Genomic DNA, 17,402 nt, shown 5'->3' with positions numbered 1-17,402 from the left:
AATTTATTTGCAAATTATGGTGGAAAATAAGTATTTGGTCACCTACAAACAAGCAAGATGTCTGGCTCTCACAGACCTGTAACTTCTTATTTGAGAGGCTCCTCTGTCCTCCACTCATTACCTGTATTAATGGCACCTGTTTGAACTTGTTATCAGTATAAAAGACACCTGTCCACAACCTCAAACAGTCACACTCCAAACTCCACTATGGCCAAGACCAAAGAGCTGTCAAAGGACACCAGAAACAAAATTGTAGACCTGCACCAGGTTGGGAAGACTGAATCTGCAATAGGTAAGCAGCTTGGTTTGAAGAAATCAACTGTGGGAGCAATTATTAGGAAATGGAAGACATACAAGACCACTGATAATCTCCCTCGATCTGGGGCTCCACGCAAGATCCCACCCTGTGGGGTCAAAATGATCACATGAATGGTGAGCAAAAACCACACGGCGGGACCTAGTGAACGACCTGCAGAGAGCTGGGACCAAAGTAACAAAGCCTACCATCAGTAACACACTACGCCGCCAGGGACTCAAATCCTGCAGTGCCCAGACGGGTCCCCCTGCTTAAGCCAGTACATGTCCAGGCCCGTCTGAAGTTTGCTAGAGAGCATTTGGATGATCCAGAAGAAGATTGGGAGAATGTCATATGGTCAGATGAAACCAAAATATAACTTTTTGGTAAAAACTCAACTCGTCGTGTTTGGAGGACAAAGAATGCTGAGTTGCATCCAAAGAACACCATACCTACTGTGAAGCATGGGGTTGGAAACATCATGCTTTGGGCTGTTTTTCTGCAAAGGGACCAGGACGACTGATCCGTGTAAAGGAAAGAATGAATGGGGCCATGTATCGTGAGATTTTGAGTGAAAACCTCCTTCCATCAGCAAGGGCATTGAAGATGAAATGTGGCTGGGTCTTTCAGCGTGACAATGATCCCAAACACACCGCCCGGGCAACGAAGGAGTGGCTTCGTAAGAAGCATTTCAATGTCCTGGAGTGGCCTAGCCAGTCTCCAGATCTCAACCCCATAGAAAATCTTTGGAGGGAGTTGAAAGTCTGTGTTGCCCAGCAACAGCCCCAAAACATCACTGCTCTAGAGGAGATCTGCATGGAGGAATGGGCCAAAATACCAGCAACAGTGTATGAAAACCTTGTGAAGACTTACAGAAAATGTTTGACCTCTGTCATTGCCAACAAAGGGTATATAACAAAGTATTGAGAAACTTTTGTTATTGACCAAATACTTATTTTCCACCATAATTTGCAAATAAATTCATTAAAAATCCTACAATGTGATTTTCTGGATTTTTTTTTTTCTCATTTTGTCTGTCATAGTTGAAGTGTACCTATGATGAAAATTACAGGCCTCTCATATTTTTAAGTGGGAGAACTTGCACAATTGGTGGCTGACTAAATACTTTTTGCCCCACTGTATCTCACTGGTCATTCCCAAAGCCAACACCTCCTTTGGCCGCCTTATTTGTGTGAATGTAATGAATTATTCTACTGTTGGAAGCGATCATTTCCAGATTTGGTGTACCATAATCTTTGATGTTACTATTCCAGATAGGGTACCATTCAGAAGATGGGGCTTTCATGAAGCAGACTGGGAAAAGTTTGGAGATCATTGCTTAAAGTTTATTGGACCATTGTCTTTAGAGAGGCCGATTGATGTATGTGCTCCCTCTGTGACTTCTGATGTTGAGTGCTGCGAATCAATATGTACCAATTAGTGAAGTGGGTGAGAAAAGGAAGGTGGTTCCTTGGTGGACTGAAGAGTGCACTGCGGCTATTCAAGAAAAAAATAGGACTTACAGAGTGTTGCGTAGGAATATGACTCCTGAGAATCTAGTTGATTTCCAGAGGAAGACAGCTTTACGTAGGGTCATTAAGACTGTCAAGAGAAATGCATTTAGACAGTTCTGCTCTATAATTGGCAGGGGTCCTGAGCTGTCAGATGTATGGTCTATATTGAATAAGATGACTGGAAGAAGCAAGTGATCTCGAATTCCAGTTTTGGTTGTGGGTCAAAAAATGTCTGTAACTGATTTTAAAAAAGGCTGACTTGTTGGGGAACACATTTTCTAGGGTACATAGTGGGGTTGCTTTGGATGAAGTATATAAGCAACACAGGTGTGAGATTTTAAATGATCGTGTTAATGTGTATAAGAAAAGAGATACTGTTGACTCTTCTTTAGATGCTGTCTTTACCATACATGTGATGGGTTTAAGGCTGTGGTTTGGAGTGAGGGGTTATACCTTCTGGTTGGAAACATGCCTGGTAAGGACCTTTCATGTGCTGATAGTTATAGACCAATATCACTGACCTCTAACTTGTGTAAACTGATGGAAAAGATAGTCATATTTCCAGGAACATAGAGGTTTATTGAGTCAATGTCAAAGTGGATTCCGTAAAGGTAGATCTACTTTGGATGCATTAGTAAAGGTGAAAAACTGGTAATGAATTTTTATTTAATTTAATGTATTTTTATTTCACCTTTATTTAACCAGGTAGGCAAGTTGAGAACAAGTTCTCATTTACAATTGTGACCTGGCCAAGATAAAGCAAAGCAGTTCAACACATACAACAACACAGAGTAACACATGGAGTAAAACAAACATACAGTCAATAATACAGTAGAAACAAGTCTATATACGATGTGAGCAAATGAGGTGAGATAAGGGAGGTAAAGGCAACAACAACAAAAAAGGCCATGGTGGCAAAGTAAATACAATATAGCAAGTAAAACACTGGAATGGTAGATTTGCAGTGGAAGAATGTGCAAAGTAGAAATAAAAATAAAAGAAGTAGTGGCTGTTTTTTTCTTTTTTTTTTACATTGAAAAGGCTTATGTGGAGAGAAGGCATACTGAATAAGATGGAAAGACTTGGTATTGGTGGGAGATTATATAACTGGGTTACGGCCTTCTTATTTAATCACTCTTTACGAGTTAATTGGATCCATTTTATTTGATGCCTATGGAGTTGTCAATTAGTGACTGCTGTTCAATGAGCGATTTAAATGGAAAGATCATGTCATAAACAAAGTGTAAGAAGGTGGTGAATCTTATGCGCTCGGTCTCTGGTTATCGGGGTTCTGACAAACAATTGTTGATGGATATTTATAGAGCTCTGATCAGGACGACAAGTGATTACAGGTGTATAGTTTATGAAATAGCGCCGAAGATTTGACTTCAGGAGTTGGACAGAATCCAGTATATAGCTTTAAGGATATGTATTGGTGCATTTAAATCAACACCTGTATGTGCCTTACTAGTGGAAGCAGGTGAGATACCTTTGGATATATGGCGTACAAAATTGTCATTAGCTTATTGGGTTAAATGAGGTTGAGCATCCCACTGCTACTGTTTTAGATGATTTTTGTGAATATACTAGTAGACAAGGTAGTGGTTTTGGTTGGAAAGCTTGCTCATGAGTGGTTTGAGGGAGTTGGAGGTTGGCCCTTCTGTGGTGATAGGGGATGTTCCTCCATGGTTACTCCCAGATCCTGTTGTTGATCTAACCATGGTAGAGAAAAGGAAGGATTGGTCAGAAGTCAGTGATACAGGGAAACTGGTTGACAATTACATTGGCAGAAGTTCTTGGTTTTTTTTACTGCTTTTCACAGATGGATCCAAGGACCCAGATAGTGGGCAGGCATTTACATTCCTGAATTTGATGTGCAGATACGTAGAAGACTAACAGATTAACTTTCAGTGTACTCATTTGAACTGTAGCCAATAATAGTTGCCCTCCAGTGGGTGGAGAACATAGTATGCTTATATTCTGTCTGTGTTGAATAGTTTATCATCAGGTAAATTTAATAGGAGTTGGAGATATTAATATTATTATGGATAATTGAGAGAATGGGTGTATTAGTGAGATTCTGCTGGGTCCCAGCACATTCGGGTTTGGAAGGGAATCAAATTGAAGACCAATTAGCCAGTAGAGCTTTGAAACAAGATATATTTTTTATTAATTTTCCACTGGGTAGAGGTGAGGCCAAATGTAAAATCAGAGCCATTTTGACAGATGTGTGGCAGAAGAGATGGAACTCTGAGCCCAAGGGCTGTCATTTATATGCTGAGTTAGAAAGGGGGATTTAGAAATGTTGTAACCCGTGATTGACCACACACTAAAGCACAGTAGGTGGCAGCATGCACCTTTAATGTTGGGTTGCGGACCGACATTCTGTATTAGAAGAGGAAGAAGCTCAACTCAGTTGGGGCTCGCGCAGGCTATACTCTATAATACCATTTTGTATCTCATGTTATTTAACAGTCTGTAATCAAGTTTGTTTAGGTAAATATACACCGCTAGCTAGCTAGTAAACACTGTCAAAGATGCGACCGTTTTTTCTGTTGGGGTTTCTGTTGTCGAACATCACTGCGACGGCGGCGATTGAGCCTATCAGTACCAGCATAGCGGTTGGTATGGCTGCGGCTCTCACCGGCTTCCTCGCAACCTACCAGAACGTGTTTTACTATTTTCACGAATGTTGTAGACCAGAGTGGATCTCCTTCAACAGAACAGGTACGTTTAACATTTAGTACCGGCGTGCTAACACTTATTTTGGGGGGCCTTTCCAATTAATGGCGTTGCAACTAGGTTTTTTGAACATACCCTAATTTGTAGTAAGTAAAGTTATTCTTGTCTTAACTTGGCTACTTGCATTTCTTTGGCTCACTCAGAACACCTCTGTCCCTTAAAATTGTTGGCTTTCTGAATATAATTAGCAGTTTTAACTTAAAAATTCTGAAATGCTGAATGACATCCATGTGGCAAACCATGGCCGAAAGTAGCCGATGTTGAATGCGATCCCTTTTGTGGCTGTGGTAACGAGTGACACCCAGCAAAGTCAAAATGGGCTATATTGTAAAAATTAATGAACATAAAACGTAGCTTTTCTTTATTTTAAGTTAGGGTTGTTTAATATCCGATTGTAAGAACATAAATTGTATAAATATGCGGAGTTTAGTCATTTATTATGCTGCGTTCATTTGCTCGTCGGAACTAGGAAACTCGGTAATGCCCGATTTGTTGTTTCGTTGAACACTGCTCGTGAAAACGAATAGCAGTTAGTAAATCGGAAATATCCGAGGTTCATAGTTGCGACTAGTATTCCTGGTGACGACCATTTTGTTTCTGATGTGTTGGTGTCGCATAATGATTACGTATGAGGAAATGGTTGACTTGGACTCAACGTCTTTTCGTTCCTAAATTATAAACTTGGTAGCTAAACGTTTATTTGAAGTTAAAATGAAAGCAACATACAAAGCCTATTTCGTATATTATGTATTGATATCGAGTGCTTTTGTCAATGCGTTCGAACCAATCTCAACCACATTTGTGGTCGGTTTGGGAGTTGCAGCAATGGGGCGGAAAATTTACAATTATGTATATGAAAGTTGCGATTCAAAATGGATTGCTTTTAATTCAACAGGTATGTGTACAGCTAAATATTAAATGTTTGGTGTGTTAACGCTTAGGCCAGTTGATCATGTAGACACAGCCAGTCATTTTGCGTTTTAATATTTCAATTGCTTATCGATCTCCACCAGTATACGGTTGGCCTACTTTAGAAAACGAGGGTTGACTTAAGGGTCGTTAAATATTGGGTGGATGAAGTGCGGGTGGCTTGAGAAAACGATACCTTAAATCCATGAATGTAGAAGTATTGTACTGTTTATATTTACAGGCTACATAGAAGTTTGTAATTTATTTGAGCCTATTTGGCGTTGGTGCATAAACCTAAGCGTTAAGGCCTAATTGTACCCGCGCCAAATTGCCTACATCCTAATCGCCAAATGGGAACGGGCAAAAAAGGGATCGACGTAGCCAATAAGAACTAGTAGGATAGTTCTAGTAGGCTAGGCAGTAATCCGGTGATGCAATAGTCATGTAAACACCATACTCTGCTTATCTTAATAGTCGTAAAATCGAAATAAACACATAATTTTCTGAGGAATCTTTAGAATTATAAGGACATCTAAACGCCTTAATTGGCGTTCCAAATGTGTTTGATCTGCGCATGTATCCGCATCGTTAGCACAAGCCTACCAGTTTGGCACGAGTGAAGTGAGTAATTGTATATATATGTTTTCCTTTATTTAACTAGGCAAGTCAGTTAAGAACTAATTCTTATTTAAAATGACGGCCTACACCGGCCAATCCCGGACAACGCTGGGCCAATTGTGCGCCGCCCTATGGGACCGCGGCAGGCTTGTGTAACAGCCTGGCCAGTTATCTAAATGCCTCTTAGAAGTCAAATCAAATTTTATTTGTCACATACACATGGTTAGCAGATGTTAATGCGAGTGTAGCGAAATGCTTGTGCTTCTAGTTCCGACAATGCAGTGATAGGTCCTTCTGTAGCTCAGTTGGTAGAGCATGGCGCTTGTAACGCCAGAGTAGTGGGTTCAATCCCCGGGACCACCCATACGTAGAATGTATGCACACATGACTGTAAGTCGCTTTGGATAAAAGCGTCTGCTAATATGGCATATATTATATATTATATAACCAACAAGTAATTTAACTAACAATTCCAAAACTACTCTCTTATACACAGTGTAAGGGGATAAAGAATATGTACATAAGGATATATGAATGAGTGACAGGGCAGCATACAGTAGATGGTATCGAGTACAGTATATACATATGAGATGAGTATGTAGACAAAGTAAACAAAGTGGCATAGTTAAAGTGGCTAGTGATACATGTATTACATAAGGATGCAGTCGATGATATAGAGTACAGTATGCATATGAGATGAATAATGTAGGGTAAGTAACATTATTTAAGGTAGCATTGTTTAAAGTGGCTAGTGATGTATTTACATCATTTCCCATCAATTCCCATTATTAAAGTGGCTGGAGTTGGGTCAGTGTCAATGACAGTGTGTTGGCAGCAGCCACTCAATGTTAGTGGTGGCAGTTTAACAGTCTGATGGCCTTGAGATAGAAGCTGTTTTTCAGTCTCTCGGTCCCAGCTTTGATGCAGTTCACATCAGGGGCGCAGAAGTGAGGGGGGCATAACCTGGCAGGGGGTCCTCCCTCATTTTTTGGGGGGCATCTAAAGGTAATTCTACTATGGCTGTCCCTGACCAAGAGTTGTCTTTTTTTCCCCCCGACCAATCGATTAATCGACATTTCTACAACTTTTTCCATGATCAACTATATTTTCTGAACTAGTCAGATGCTTTAAGCACGCTATTTGATTAAAAAAAAAACACACACAAATGACTCAAAGGGAGCCGGAGATCAATGTGCCAATTTCTTACCATTTCTACCAATTTGAGTGCCAGTTGTGATTTCCATATGCACATTTTCGTGGGACAGTTGCATGTATAATAGTCTTTGTCTGAATCATTGTCTGTGGTTAATCTACATTCGATCTAATAAAAATTATACAAATCTAAAAGTTACTTTTAATGCCATTTGCCAACTATGTAATAATAACCTACATAAAGCCAACAACATTTCAGCCTTGCAGGTAGAAAATAAAAATACATATCATATAAATTACATTGGCTAGGCCTGTCATTGGCTAGGCCTGTCTGCAACGATCTTGAGACATTGTATCAACTGGGTCGCTCAAACTCCTGCTAGCTATTTGAGACATTGTATAAAATATTCTGGGCCCTCAGTTTCCAGTGCCAGTGATCTCGGGACAGACACAGCTGTAGGCTTCTTGTGCAAGGGATAAGAAGTAAGCAGGTGTTTTATACCGTTTCCACCGGATCAGAGCATTACATTTTTTGTTTTGGTTATCGAAAGGGAGAGAGCTGGAAATATTGTAAAAATTCTTTGAGGGCCTATTGTCATTCACAATTGATATTCAAACTTCTTTGTTTACTTGCTGTTTTAAGGTGAAGAAAAATTACTTTGAGAAGCTCCACAGCTCATTAGTGGGGCTGAGTTAAGACAATCAGAGATACTATCAGATATCCCCAAATGGGCACGTTACAAACAAATGGGCGCGTTACAAACAGACGGGCCCGTTACAAACAAAAGACGATTAATTAATTGACAAAATTGATTTCTGATTTTCCTGTATTTATCATGTACCCCGATTTCAGATGTCCATGTAAACAGGATTATTAGGGAAATCCTTCTTGCAAATCATGTAAACTTTTCAATCAAACTATTATATTAATCTAACTATCCACAATAATCACATTATTGTATGTATGTAACTGTACAATTGTCTGAGTTTAATTCAATAAGAGAAAAGTTGTTAAATAATAAGGGAGGGTCTGAAAAGTAGTGTTTGCTAAAGATTTGAATTGGTAAAAGAGGATGATAGATTGCTATTTTATGTGTTATGATTGTGAGGCACTATACACATTCAAATAGGCGTATGCACGTCAAGGGAACTGTAGTCTAGGCTACTGTTCAGATGGGTAGAATGGAAACTAAAATCTGGACACTTAAATGTGTAACCTCTCACAGCCTTAAAAGTAACTCCTGCAGAATTTAAGCATGTGTTGCAGTAAAATGATACACCAAATGTAGGCACAATTTTGACTCGGGAACAGGAGTGGAAAAATATGATTTCTTTCATTCAGCATCTTGAGAGAATGCGCAGTTAACACCTTCACAGACGGTATCTATATTTATCAGCATCAGAAAGCTAAACGTATTTCATCCACATAAAAGATGCATCCAAGCCAAACTGAAATCTTATCAGAAACATATTGGGTCATTTTCACAGCTTTCTATTTCCTTATAACCGGTCAAACTGAAATTTAAACATAGTCTTACACGTTTAATTTTTTTGTTATTGCATTTTCTTCCCGATCCCTAAACATATTTGCTCCAAGAAAGAAGCAGAGATGACCGAGAACTTTACTGCTGTCAAATAAATGAATGCATTAATTCTGTCGATTTATGACCTCACTGGTGAGCAAGGGTTTGTTTAGTCTTTCAGGGCAACATATAATGGCAGAAGAGAAGAAGCTGCAAGTAGTATCTAATTATAGGCCCAGAAGTTGACTAACAAATCACCTACCAAAATGTTGGGAATCATAAGCAGAAACAGCTAACATCTAAATCAGGCTAAAAAATATCCTTCAACCCCTGACAAAAACCGTTCCACCATCTGACTAGCCTATTTTCTATATTAGCAGGTTAGGGTCAAGTGCGGGCCTCAGATTTTCAATTTATCACATATAGTCGGGTGGTGGTGGAAGGGTAATTTGCAATTGCGGGTGGGTGGGTACGAGTGGACAAGCACCACTAGCCTACTTAGCAGTTGTGTCCTACATGCGTAACTAATCACGTTAAGATAACCACCTATGATTAGTATAGAAATAATGGTGGTGTATTCGTAGCATATCCCATTCATTGACACTTAATAATCATCTCCTTTCCTGTCATCAGGTTTGGAAGTGGCCCTAGATCGGAAGCTGTTTGGTCAACATGTTGCCTCCAGAGTCATCCAGAAAGCTGTAACGGGATTCATGAACAATAAAAATCCTAAAAAGCCCCTGGTGCTCTCTCTACATGGCTGGACTGGCACAGGGAAGAACTTTGTCAGCCAGTTGATAGCTGAAAACCTCTACAAGGAGGGCATGGCCAGCAGTTTCATCCATCAGTTTGTTTCTACAGCTCACTTCCCTCATCTGAGTCAGATTGAGGACTACAAGGTAAAGCAAGTATTTTGTTATATTGTAATGTAATCCCCAGTAACCGTGGCAGGGAAATTCTCTATGGAGAATTAGGCTGTAAAAAAAAAAAAAAAATGAAAACACTCTTATGCATATTCTATATCAGTGGTATTCAAATCTTACCCTACGAGGTCTGGAATACTACTGGTTTTCTGTTCTACCTGATAATGAATTGCACCCACCTGGTGTCCCAGGTCTAAATCGGTCCCTGGTTAGATGGGAAGAATGAAGGAGGGTTCTATATGATACAGGATGTACATTATTCAAAAGTTTGGCTACCTACTCATTCAAGGGTTTACTTAATTGTTTTACTATTTTCTATATTGTAAAATAATAGTGAAGACATAACTATGAAATAACATATGGAATCATGTAGTAACCAAGAAAGTGTTAAGAAAATCCAAATATATTTTAGGTTCTTCAAAGTAGCCACCATTTGCATTTGACAGCTTTCCACACTTGGCATTCTCTCAACCAGCTTCACCTGAAATGATTTTCCAATAGTCTTGAAGGAGTTCCCACACATCCTGAGCACTTGTTAGCTGTTTTTTCTTCACTCTGCGGTCCAACTCATCCCAAACTATCTCATTTGGGTTGAGGTCGGATTATTGTGGAGGCCGGGTCATCTAATGCATAATTTCATCACTCTCCTTGGTCAAATAGCCCTCACTGACAGTGTCACCAGAAAAGCACCACCACCTCCATGCTTCACGGTGGGATACGCACATGCGGAGATCATCTGTTCACCTACTGTGTCTCACAAAGACACGGCGGTTGGACTCAGCAGAGCAAAGGACAGATTTCCACCGGCCTAATGTCTATTGCTCGTGTTTCTTGGACCAAGCAAGTCTCTTCTTATTATTGGTGTTCTTTAGTAGTGGTTTCTTTGCAGCAAATCGACCATGAAGGCCTGATTCACGAAGTCTCCTCTGAACATTTATTTGGGCTGCAATTTCTGAGGCTGTTAACTATAATGAAATTATATCCTCTGCAGCAGAGGTAACTATGGGTTTTCCTGTCCTGTGGCGGTCTTAATGAGAGCCAGTTTCATCATAGCGCTTGATGGGTTTTGCAACCGCACTTGAAGAAACTTTCAAATAATATGGACTTAGCCCAATTTGGTACCATCTTCTGTATGCCACCCCTACCAAGTCACAACACAACTGATTGGGTCAAACATATTAAGAAGGAAAGACATTTACTTGTAACAAGGCACACCTGTTAATTGAAATGCATTCCAGGTGACTGCTGGGGTGGCAGGGTAGCCTAGTGGTTAGAGCTAGTAACCGAAAGGTTGCAAGTTCAAATCCCCGAGCTGACAAGGTACAAATCTGTTGTTCTGCCCCTGAACAAGGCAGTTAACCCACTGTTCCTAGGCCGTCATTGAAAATAAGAATTTGTTCTTAACTGACTTGCCTAGTTAAATAAAGGTAAAATAAAAATAAATTTAAAAAGGCTGGTGGTGAGAATTCCAAGAGTGTGCAAAGCTGTCATCAAGGCTACTTTGAAGAATCTCAAATATATACAGATATTTAGACACTTTTTGGTTACTGCATGATTCCATGTGTGTTCATTCATAGTTTTGATATCTTCACTATTCTACAATGTAGGAAATAGTAAAAATAAAGAAGAGCCTTGAATGAGTAGGTGTGAACAAACTTTTGACTGGTACTGCATATCTGCGTTTAAAAATATATATATCTTACAGCATATCCGCAAAATATATCTTCACTGCTGTAGATAAGTCTGTGTTTTTACTGCTGTGACCATCCCTCAGTCTCAGCTGCAGCAGTGGGTCAAAGGCAACGTCACCAACTGCCCACGTTCCATGTTTATCTTTGACGAGATGGACAAGATGCACCCTGGCCTGATCGACTGTATAAAGCCCTACTTGGATTACTACGAAAATCTGGACGGGGTCTCCTACCGGCAAGCCATCTTCATCTTCCTCAGGTAGGGCAGACAGAATAGCAGTGTGTGATTTTTTTTTTTTAAAGAATTCATGTGGTGTTTTTGGATACTTTTGTATTTTTTTAAACTGGATTTACAGTCCAAATATATTAGACATCCATGATCCTATCTTTCCCACAACTTAACGACTCGTTGTAGCAACCATGTTTTTACTTACCTAAGCGTCAGCTGTGAATCAGATACGGCTCCCAAAACTAAAGTTCAGTTACTTCAGCTTTTTCTATTTAGCAAATAAAATCACCACACATGAACGTAATGCATTTATAAACTTCCCCTTGTCCAGACCAGTGAGGAAGAAAAAGATCATTGGAGCCAGCTTAAAGTGGCAATATGCAACTTTTATGGGTGAACTGACCAAATTCACATAGAAATGTGAGTTATAGACCTATAATTCTACTTGAAAGCATGTCTAAGAAGCGGTAGATCTGTTATGTGATTACTTTCTATGCTTCCAATTCACAAGTTTTGTTTTTGTTTCTTACTTTCAGTTTTGTACACCAGCTTCGAACAGCTGAAACTACAATATTATTAGTTGTAGAAAATATATTTCACAGTGGTTTAGATGGTACAATGATTGTGACGATATAAGCTAGTATAGTGTAGACCAACTGAAATTAGGCAAACTATTAGTTTTAGCAACCAGGAAATGGTAACTTTAATATCTACTAGTTTGTTTTGCTCATCTCCTTAGCAACGCTGGAGGAGAGCACATCACGCAGGTGGCCCTGGACTTCTGGAAAGAAGGTCGAGACCGAGAGGAGATACAATTGCAAGACTTAGAACCAGCTCTCTCCCTGTCCGTGTTCAACAACAAGAAGAGTAAGCCACCTCTTTGCTGTCCTTCTTTAGGGCTGAAGCCTAACTTATGCACTTTGGTAACTCTATTCATAGTGTTTTTTTTTACATTGAAAGCAGAGACACAGAGCTACAAAATTGTATATCATACACTGCATTTGAGGAATAATGGGAAAGTAGCTCTGCTTTGAAATTTGATAAACTTGTAACCTCACTTTTGAGAAAATGGCCTTGGAATGTTTTGGTACATACTGGAGAGTTCTTTGTCTACAACCATTCCCATTGTTCACACCCTCTTAAGCTTTAGCTTTAGCCTCACCAATCTCTTTAAGGTTTGATCTGAGCATTCTGTCCTAACAGCGGTCAAACATCCAAGCTAACTGGCTAACAGTTGTGGCAGGGACATTTTTATTAAAATGGGCACTTGCATATTGGAGTATTTTGTTTGGACATGTAGCTAGCTAGCTAAACAATTAACTATAATCCCAACTCATGACGTTACTACCCTGAATGAATCTGCAGGCAGCTAACCAACCAGGTTCAATGTTAGCTAGCTAACATTGGGCAATAACTAACCAAGCAAATGGCTCTGAAATACAAAATAATAAGATCATACATGTTAGCTAGTGAGCCAGCCAGCTAGCGAGCCAGCCAACTAGCTAACAGTACACTTTAACTTGAAATGAAAACGACTTTGTCAAAATTAGAAACGTGCAATGTCTGAAAATGTAGCTAGCTGGACTATCTTACCTTTATACATCATGGTTGGACACTTCTCCCTGTCACGGATGCCATGGTTGCCCTTAGTTCGAAGATGTAATCCGGAGACCGGGGTTTTCTGCATCTCCTTAGCTATCATAATTTAATTCCACTGATTTCAAAACTCTGTCCTCCAGAGTGGAGAGCAACACAATCGTGGCTAGTGGGAAGGTTGCTGCTTTTTCTGTGGCCAAACCAACTAGACTCGTAATTTAACAATTGTATTCATATTTACAGATGGCATAACATTTTTATTAAGGCACATGAAAGTTCACATGTTCCAGAAGGCATTTCTGCCCAAAAAATAATAATATATATATATTACTTTCAAATGGCTCTCATGTGAAGTAGTGACCCGCGACATACGCCTAGTTTCCTGAAACAGATCACATGTCTGAGGTCAGGATGTTCTACTTTTGTTACTACAGCTGGGGTTTGAAGACGGGATGTTATTGGAGACTTTTCATACCTTCAATACAAAGATTACCTGTGATGTCTATTCTGTCCATCTGCCTTTCTTGCCCCTGCCCATTTTGACTTTCCTTGCCCCCTAGGCACTTTTGTACATCTGAGAGGATTGGGTAAGCAATTGGTGGTAGCTTCTTCTTTCCCATCTTATGACTGTGTCCCCCCCTTCCTCCCTTTCCCTGTGTAGGTGGGTTGTGGCACACCAGTCTGATAGACAAGAACCTAGTTGACTTCTTTGTCCCCTTCCTGCCTCTGGAGTACAGACACGTGCTGCTGTGTGGCATGGCAGAGATGTCCGCCAAGGGCCTGAAGCCTGACCAGGACGTGGTTGACCAGATGGCCAGAGACTTGGTCTATTTCCCCAAGAGTGAGAAGATCTTCTCTGGCAAGGGCTGCAAGACCATCGGTGGCAAGCTAGATTACTACACGTAGTGCGTGTTTGAGATCGACTACGTTGCTGCCGGCGGCTGCGGACTGACTGATCTAAACATAATGAGTAGTAATTAGGATGGTTTGTAGGTCTGATCAGTTTGTCTGCAGTTGTTGACCGCAATGTAGACGATCTCAGAGGGAACAGCTACTTCGTCTGTCTACCATCTACTCTACTGTGTGCACTTTCTTAATGAGAACATCTCCGCCAGTCGGAGTGAGGAAGTCAGTGACTGAACTCAGAGGATGATGACCTGCCCATCAGGTCTCCCAACTTCAACACAACCATGTGGAGGACATAATTGGTCTCTTTCTAATGTCATTTCTTCCTGAAGATGGACTACTGAGAGAGAGGAGGGCAAATTTTAAAAGGAGAGAGAAAAAACACTGAGGGGAAACGCAATTTTTAACCAATCAAGGTGCTTGATCCTGACATATTCTGTGAATGAATATCTCCAAATAATGATTTCCTTTTTCATGGAATTCTGCTGCACATGAACTATGGCAAGTGAAAATGAGTTGTGTATTAGAAACAAATGTGGTTTAAAGTTACAATCTCTAAATCAATTTTTTCAGCCAAATGGCATCCCTGACACGTGGTTTGTTTTCAATCTGAGGGGTGCTGGGGCCGGACAAATGTCACCACTCTCCAAACGACAGATGGATTCAAGGACTCGCAGTCTGAGATCAACGTGATGATTATATTCTTCAAGAAACAATGGGTACATATTGTTACTCTAAATAAGAATTGGACGGCTGTAACTATTTCCGCTTGCCCCTTTAATTGTCATTGAAAATGTAGCAACTGAAATATTGTGTATTTGTGGTTCACTGGATACCCATTGTTTATTTTATTTCTGTTGTTAGTACCCAGTTTACCAATACCTAAACATAGAACAATTTGCCTTAACTTGCAGAACTTTTGCCTACTCATTCACCAGAAGCATTGTGTACATTTCAAAATCTGCTGTAAGTTTATCTTTGTGGGTATACAAGTATTTTGTTCAGTTCACCAATTTTATGACACATTTTTCAAGGTTGATCCAGATTTGTCCTAAATCATTTAATTGAGTAGTCCAACATTCCATCTTGATTAAATGTCTCCAATGAAGTAAATCCAATTGTAATTTGTTTTAACTTGACCACAATGAAACAATTGTAGCTTTTATGTATAACTGTATACCATACCTTAGTTGGCATACTGTTCCCTGTCTAAACAATGCACAAAAGAATTACAGGAAAGAATGTTCACAATTCTTCATTAAAATGTTTTTACATGGGAAAAATCGGTTTTGTTTGAGTAAATGAAGTATCAAACCGTTTTGAAGGTAATGTAAGAACTACTACGTTTAAGTCAGGACATCAAAGGAGGCATATTTGTACATTTGACACTCAAAGCATTCTAGCTTGCTCATTTAAGTCTTTTTGGGTATTATATTCATGCGAGACCATAACTTAGCTGGGATTTTAGTCAATAGACAGGTTGTAGGCTTATCTGATCTTGTCCATAAGTGAAATATCTTTCATCTCTTCTCACCTCCCTGTATCCTGGCCTGCAGGGAGGTCAGCTCCACACTCTTTACCCCTTCTCTCTTCTGCCTCCTGGTGGTATTGAACAGATTGAGGGCCTTCATGGCGTTGGTCATCACAAACAGCAGTAGCACGACGACCAGTCTGATGGTGAAAGCTGTCAAGGTTGGTGCAATAGAAACACAACATGGGGGGATTGATTATCAGCAAATATGATCTAGGATCAGTTTAGCTTTTTTGACCATGTTGAATAAGATTACATGGACAGTGGGGATCTAATCTTAGATTAGCAGTCTCCTACTCTTAGACATGAAGAAAACAGCCCCAAATCTAAGCATCTGTGGAAATCTGTCAATATTGACAAAGTCAAAAGGTTAGTTCCATGTTCAGTTTACCTGTGACAATGAGGGAGTGGAACTCAGAAGTTATGACAAAAATACATTTTTGTGAACACAGGTGTAGTTCCTTTGGTGGAAGTAATCTGTAGCAAGGAAGAGGAAGGCAGCAGAGTGATTGACATCTGGCTGAGTCTAGGGTCTTGTGGAGCCAGTGAAAGTGAGAAGGAAGGAGCCTCCTGGGTACTGTGGTCGAGTGGAGCAGGTGAAGCTGTCGCCCCATAACACCTCTGTCGCCTAGAGACCCCTCCCATTGGGGCAGTCAGAGATATTAGGCTGGAGGAGATCTGAGCAGATCACCTCAACATAGGATGGTATTGAACCAAAATCAATTCAAATAAACTATCCTTTCTATTGAGAAAATACATTGAGCCATCACATTTAAAAGGTATCATCAGTATCTCTTCTGGAACAGAGTGGTTTAGCATTGAAGCAGGAAAGCCACAGCCCAGTTGTCTACATATTACTTCTGCAACACCCATTTCTTGAAAGAAGCCGCTCTGAGCTAAAGGCTAGATGGATGTTGCCTGTAATGCATGATTTATAGTTGGGATATGTACAGTGCATTCGGAAAGTTATCAGACCCCTTGACTTTTTCAACATTTTGTTACATTACAGCCTTATTCTAAAATTGATTAAATTAAAGATTGTACTCATCAATCTACACAATACCCCACAATGACAAATCGCAAACAGGTTTTTAGAAATTTGAACAAATCTATTAATATTAAAAAACAGATACCTTATTTACCTAAGTATTCAGACCCTTTGCTGTGAGACACGCAATTGAACTCGGGTGCATTCTGTTTCCATTGCTCATCCTTGATGTTTCTGTAACTTGATTGGAGTCCACCTGATGTAAATTCAATTGACTGGACATGATTTGGAAAGGCACACATCTGTCTGTATAAGGTCCCACAGTTGACAATGCATGTCAGAGCAAAAACCAAGCCATGAGGTCGAAGGAATTGTCCGTAGAGCTCCAAGACAGGATTGTGTCGGGCACAGATATGCAGAAGGGTACCAGAAAATGTCTGCAGCATTAAAGGTCCCCAAGAACAGTGGCCATCATTCTTAAATGGAAGACATTTGGAACCACCAAGACTCTTCCTAGAGCTGGCAGTCTGGTAAAACAGCAATTGGGGGAGAAGGGCCTTGGTCAGGGAAGTGACCAAGAACCCAATGAGCTCCTGAGTTCATCTGAGGAGATGGGAGAACCTTCCAGAATGACAACCATCTCTGCAGCACTCCACCAATCAGGCATTCATGGTAGAGTGGCCAGACTGAAGCCACTCCTCAGTAAAAGGCACAAGAAAGCCTGTTTGGAATTTAACAAAAGGCACCTAAAGGACTCAGACCATGAGAAACAATTTTCTCTGATC

The 17,402-nt window shown here is 40.2% G+C and overlaps 1 protein-coding gene across 5 annotated transcripts in view; it reads left to right on the top strand.

The window, feature by feature from the left end:
• Positions 1-3,477: 3,477 nt before the first annotated feature.
• The window catches only part of tor1 (torsin family 1), a 29,870-nt gene continuing 15,945 nt past the window's right edge, over positions 3,478-17,402 (top strand). The window contains exons 1-5 of one of the 5 annotated variants that reach the window (XM_035772492.2): positions 3,595-4,536; positions 9,387-9,652; positions 11,451-11,626; positions 12,336-12,463; positions 13,854-15,381. In XM_035772492.2, coding sequence (XP_035628385.1) covers positions 4,347-4,536; positions 9,387-9,652; positions 11,451-11,626; positions 12,336-12,463; positions 13,854-14,098 — 1,005 coding nt within the window. In that variant the 5' untranslated portion in view covers positions 3,595-4,346 and the 3' untranslated portion in view covers positions 14,099-15,381. Of the gene's footprint in view, positions 4,537-5,152; positions 5,447-9,386; positions 9,653-11,450; positions 11,627-12,335; positions 12,464-13,853; positions 15,382-17,402 lie in introns of those variants that run through there. The other 4 variants (XM_035772494.2, XM_052521311.1, XM_052521312.1 and 1 more) reach the window with 4 other exon arrangements.

Source organism: Oncorhynchus keta, chromosome 6 (genome assembly GCF_023373465.1).
Source record: "Oncorhynchus keta strain PuntledgeMale-10-30-2019 chromosome 6, Oket_V2, whole genome shotgun sequence".
Taxonomy (NCBI): Eukaryota; Metazoa; Chordata; class Actinopteri; order Salmoniformes; family Salmonidae; genus Oncorhynchus; species Oncorhynchus keta.
This window is presented reverse-complemented; position numbering and strand designations above follow the sequence as displayed.